At 41.1% G+C, this 6,000-nt stretch overlaps 1 protein-coding gene across 1 annotated transcript; it reads left to right on the plus strand.

Moving 5' to 3' along the window:
- Positions 1-347: 347 nt before the first annotated feature.
- On the plus strand, positions 348-4,214 carry LOC124663970 (homeobox-leucine zipper protein TF1-like). The gene is made up of 11 exons (XM_047201593.1): positions 348-577; positions 1,094-1,211; positions 1,435-1,620; positions 1,843-2,181; positions 2,311-2,412; positions 2,563-2,760; positions 2,870-3,038; positions 3,142-3,401; positions 3,512-3,607; positions 3,710-4,098; positions 4,178-4,214. The coding sequence occupies exons 1-11, from the start codon at positions 348-350 to the stop codon at positions 4,212-4,214; spliced, it is 2,124 nt and encodes a 707-aa protein (XP_047057549.1).
- The last annotated feature ends 1,786 nt before the right edge of the window (positions 4,215-6,000 follow it).

Genomic DNA, 6,000 nt, shown 5'->3' on the forward strand with positions numbered 1-6,000 from the left:
AATGTGTTTTTTAGATTTTTTTAGATTCAGGGAGCATATTTCCCTGAGAGCCGAATTGAACTTTCCGACTTACTCTATTCTTTATTCTCCCACCACGGAAGAAAACCAAATGTGTGGGTGAATACTAAATGTATATCATATGTTTGAAGCATCAAAATGTATTTTCAAAGTTCTTATTTATTTCGGACTAATATGAGAACTTATAACCTCATGGAGTCCACATAGAGGGTCATTCTAACTCTTCTATTATTTAATAAAAATAAATTCAACTTACTAGTGTAAGTTTCTTACTTTAGTATGGAGTATGAATCTAAAAGTGTAAGTATTATTTTTAATATCAGAATGGCATGCCACGGGCACAGAGTGGTCAAGCACACAGCGACGAGCAGCAAACCTTTGACAATTACTCTGAAGAATTAGATGAAATGCATGGTGATAATGTTGACTTTGACATATCACTTAGCAACAGAAACATAAGTCGGGGGAACCCCACAAATGATCAAGATGGCATTGGCCCAAAATCAAGCAAGAAGCGCCTACAGCGGCTCACTTTCCAGCAGAACCAGATACTTCAAGGGTATGGGTACTACTAAGGATACTATGATTGATTTCAAGTTGATAGTTATCTTCTTCTTTTAGAAGTGCAAATATTTATGACAATATTTTGATCTTTAGTTCTTTTTAACCAAATAGATTTGGTTGAAATGAATTGCATCATATCTGTAGCAGTGATGGTTTGTCCACATGATCATGTAAATACACATCCCATGTTTGTTCCTTCTTCTAATATATTGATGGACGGAGGGAAGGGGGGACGAGCAGGGGCTAACCCCCCCCCCCCCCCTAACAATGTTGTTTTCCTGAAGTATCTCTTCAAACCTATGTGCACTTCGCCACCCCCAAAGTCTCTCAGCCCCCTCTATACGTGATTCCTGGCTCCGTCCGTGATATTGATCTACCTATAAAATGTGAAAAGGGCTCTTTGAGAAAATGTGAGAAGGATAATAGTTTACGCAACTGCACACTTCTTGAGTTTGTTATAAGAATTTAACGACTTGCCAATTGTCTTTTTTTTTCTCACCTGAATGAACAGAGAGTTTAGCGTATGTGCTCGCCCGGATAAATATCGGAGGAGGGAGCTGAGCGAGATAACTGGTCTTACAGAACAACAAGTGAAGTTTTGGTTTCAGAACAAGATAACACAAGTCAAGGTCTGGTCTTAAACATTCGCAGAATCTCAATTATACAGTTTGTATCAGATTATCTACCTCGCCATTGAGTATGCATCATCAGCTATTATTACACTGTCATAACTTCACTTCTTAAGTTACACTTATTGTAGGTAGCCTTAGCCCTTATCAGGATGTCGTAGAAAACACTCTATCTCGGAATTAGTAATCATTTTCTGTACATGTTCTGTGACATAAACTGCAGAGTCTGCATAAAAAAGAAGAGAACTATAGATTGGAAGTGGAGAACGTAATGCTGAGCAACGAAAATAAGAAGCTTAAGGAGGCTCAGAGGAATATGTTTTGCCCCACTTGTGATCCACTGCCACAGAACCAGCTCTCTCCAGATATGCAAACGCTCAAAGAGCAAAATAACTGGCTAAAGCTAGAGGTACAAATATAATCAAGCCTCTCAGGCATTTTCAATTATGTTTCAGTAAGCTAGAAATATTTGGACGAATAGGTTTCAAGTTCGGTAACTCAAAAACAATGCTAGATCTACTGTTCTTAAATTAACTTGCAGGAATTATAACACTAAGCTACAGAGTATTATGAAGATTGCACCAATGTTGTATTATTTCCACTTACTAATGTATTGCCTTTCATTTGGCAGATTTCCCGATTGCAAGCTGAAACACTTCAAAATTCCGGACAATCTTTCCAACTTGACTCATCTGCAGAAAATGTTGGTACCAGACAAAACGACATACAAATGATTGCTGAACTAACTCATAATGCAATGGACGAGTTTATCATTTTGTCCAACTCACATGGCCCTCTATGGCTGCCTGTCCCTGGTGGTTCATTTGAAATACTGAACAAGATGGCTTATGCTACACAATTTGATGGAAAAAATAGTGCAGATATAACAGGATTCAAGACCGAGGCCACTCGTGCTAGTGTTGTGGTCATGATGGGTGCCAAAAATATTATGGATTATCTCATGGATTCTGTAAGTTATATACAAATTGTATAAAAAGGCTAGTTATTCTTTGTCAACCAAAAAAGTACATAATTTCAATGCTAATGCAGTTGATGTTATTTCAAGTCGCAATCTGATCCTAATGTTAAATAAATGCAGGAGTGCTATGCATCTCTCTGTCCTGGAATTCTGTCAAGTGCAAAAACCATTAAGGCTTATAAGTGGCCTACTAATGTAGGCTACGATGGCGCTATGCATTTGGTATGTATGGCTTATAAGTTTTGTCTTTAGTGCAAAGATCTTGTACAAAACAAGATAAAATCTTCATTACTGATAAAACAAGCACACTATACTAAGGTAAACTTAGTTTTGTTCACTAATTGACATCTTTTCTTTGCTTGAAAACAACAGATGACAATTGAGACGGTGTTCCCGTCCCCCCTGGTACCATCGAGGAAATGCACATTCGTGAGGTCCTGCAGGGAGCTACAAAACGGGACAACACTCATTGTTGATGTGTCCCTGGATAGCAGTGATGGTACCTTCTTCAAATGCCGCAAGATGCCTTCAGGAGTGCTAATTCAGCCCCTAGACCGTAACAGCTGCAAGGTATGGTAAAGAAAGACTGAAAAATGATAAATTTCTACCATGTGGTGATACTGGTATATATGGAGGTGAATTAGTCCATGCTTTATGTGCACGGAAATCTTGTTGGCAGATCATCGTCATAGAGCATGTTCTAGTAGATGATACCGGAGTTCAAGAGCTCTACCAGCCATGTCTGAGTGGACTCATGTTTGGAGCTAGGCGCTGGGTAACCAACATCGCACGGCAGTGCTTGCGTTTAAGAGACACCTTCCACATTATTACCAGAAATGCATTAAGAGGTAACTGGAACCTACAGATCTGCATTGTATGAAACTCTGAACTGAGGAAATCCTGGAAGGCATGTCTTTACAAAACAAGCTTTTCCTCCTTGGTTTGTTTCAGCCAACTCAAAGGGGAGGAAGTCCCTAATGAAGCTAGCCGATGGCCTGCTCGTCAGCTACAACAACAGCATCGCCGGCATCCCTGAGGATGCATGGACCATGGTGTGCGGTGCTGGTACGGAACAAGATATCAAGATCGCTCATAGGAGAAGCCATGACCGCACAAACACCGCTGTTGTGTCTGTGAGTGCATCATTCCAGCTTCCAATACCACTTAGGATCACGTTTGATCTGCTCAGGAACAACACGCTGCGTGCAGAGGTACACTAATGAAAATACCCTGATCTACCTCTCCAATCACACACGTGGTATGGGCATTTCGCTTTTCTCTGCAGCTAGCTGTGTACTCATGTCATGTGTACCTTACACAGTGGGATGTGCTGGTGAAAGGTGGTGTCGTGAGGGAGGAAGCCTGTGTCTCCGGCAGCATAGAAGCCGATGATACCGTCTCCATACTGCATGTTAAGGTACCAAACACATCTAGCTTCAGTATCTCCAAGATCCATCGTTTTCTCAGGTAATCTGATATCTCACTCAACTAACTCAAGTATATTTGTGTGATTGACCAGAATGTCGCAGAAATAAGGGAAGCCATCATGATCCTCCAGAATAGCTGCTATGACGTGTCGGGCTCGTTCATTGTTTACTCACCCATCGACACCCAACTGATGAACAAGATCCTGAGCCCAGAGGACATGGCGGAGAGCAAGATATCCCTTTACCCCACCGGCTTCTCCCTCCTCCCCGTTAGTGAGTCTGCCGAGGGTGGCAATGGCATTGCCCTAGGCGAGGATGGAGAAACTCTTGTAACCGTGGGGTTCCAGATTCTGCTGAAGCTCGCACGTGGCAATGGCTTATATCCTGAGTCTGTGGCTGCGACCATCGCTCTCATGTCCGAGAACATTGCGACTATCAAAAAGTCATTGATCAACAACCAGTCCCATGTAGAATGTACCAGGTAATATTCTTCCTGTTCAAATGCACTAATACTAACCTGTGCTCAGTAATTTGGTGATGACGGCTTGTTGTTTGCACAGGAGGAAAGGGAGGCACAATGATAGTGGAAGGATGTAAATCAGCATCGAATACATTGTCAGTTCCGATCAACAACATTTCTCCTGGTGTTGCTGCAATATTTAATTACATTTCCTTTACTATTTGCAACTTTCAGTTTGCAATAAGAACTTGTAATAATGGTTTAACAACCAAAACTATGTTATGTTTCCTTTACAATTTGAAATTCTCATCCTATAATAGGAACCTGTAATAATGGTTTAGGAACCAGACCTATGCCATGTTATTGCTGTATTATCGACTGCCATGTATCCATAAAGTTGCATTTGCTTGTGAATTTGGTGACACTATGAATGCTATTCTATAACCTGCATTTTCTTTTTATTTGATGGGTGCAATTTTAAACCTCACTTTTTTTAATTTGCTGTACACAATGAGGTTTTAGGGTTTTGAAAACCCTTTACACACAAAGTTAGCAAACAGCTTCCCTGCTAGATGGGTAACAGAGATATCCTAAATCTCACAAAAAGTCCTACTGTCGACCCTTGTACACTTCACATATCTCCAGTACCACCATGACTCCAATATTAGAACGGACATCGTCATGCTTTGTCCTGTTCTAATATCTGGTTGTTTTTACCAATTCTGGTTTATGGTATTCACGTGTACACCTATTTGGATTGGCTTTAATATCCATCGGTATCTAGAGCTAATTACTGGTGGAGACACAAATATTACCACCACTCCAAGCAGGCCCTAAGGGAGGACCTAGTTCTCTCTTGCAGTACAGTCGTAAGTTCTGCAAGAATTAATTTAGGAGGAGGTTCGATAAATATTTTGCATTTAACAGTAAGTGGAGAGTGAAAACATTAAGTGATAGCTTAATAGAGAAAATGAACAGAAAATTCGCAGTTCGCAGCAACAGATTAGGCATTCCATGAGAAGCATTTCAGGAAAACTTATTAAGTATACTTTAGTGACATGAGGGCGAACTTATTGTTCACTAATTTAAGAATCTTAGGTGGTCTGGAGGTTAGAACAAGCTAGTTACAAAACTAGTACAAAGTCAAGTCAGCCAGTAAAGTAAATGCTCTCTTAAGTAAAACAGCTATACCTGGAAACAAAATAAGAGAAGACAAGTGTGTCAGCTTCCCTAACCTCATTGCGAGCTTATTATGATCACACATCGCCATGCTTGTTCATCTCTGATGTTTTTGGCTTGCTACAGCTTCCAAAAGGATTTGGGTTCTCACATCAACAAGGGTAATCAAATTAACCATACTGACCAAAGCATACAGCAAGGCATCAATCAGCTCGTGGTTAAAACCAGTTCCTTTCCTCCTCACTCCTGTCCATAATATGAGCACATTACAGTACTTCCCAGCAGAGAGATAACCGCTGACAAGTGAGAGGTAGATCTGATTATTTTGTTCAAATAACAGGAACACCATCCTTCGGCATGTCCATCCTCTATCCTCCCAACCTTGTAAAATGCATGTATTACGTTGTTATCTGTCAAGCCTTTCGTCGTAGTAAGCTAACTTGTCATAAGATCTGGTAGCCTTCCCTCCCTCATATCCTTGGAAAGATGCAAATGCAGACTTGAAATCATGAGCTGCCACCGAAGCATCGACCAGGGCATCAGAACTGCCAGCATCAAGTTGTAGTGCTGCTGCGCTGATCTCCGCGGCAGGCTGTGCAATCTCTGCGGTCTTTCCCTCCTCGTTATATGCTATAAGATTGGGGAGTATCTGCCCAGCCCCACAGTGGCGCCTTGAGCAGTCATTTCATCGAGTATGTTATGCGCCTTGCTCAGTAGACAAAGCCCAGCACAAGCATTGGCAAT

This window comes from Lolium rigidum, chromosome 6 (genome assembly GCF_022539505.1).
Source record: "Lolium rigidum isolate FL_2022 chromosome 6, APGP_CSIRO_Lrig_0.1, whole genome shotgun sequence".
Taxonomy (NCBI): Eukaryota; Viridiplantae; Streptophyta; class Magnoliopsida; order Poales; family Poaceae; genus Lolium; species Lolium rigidum.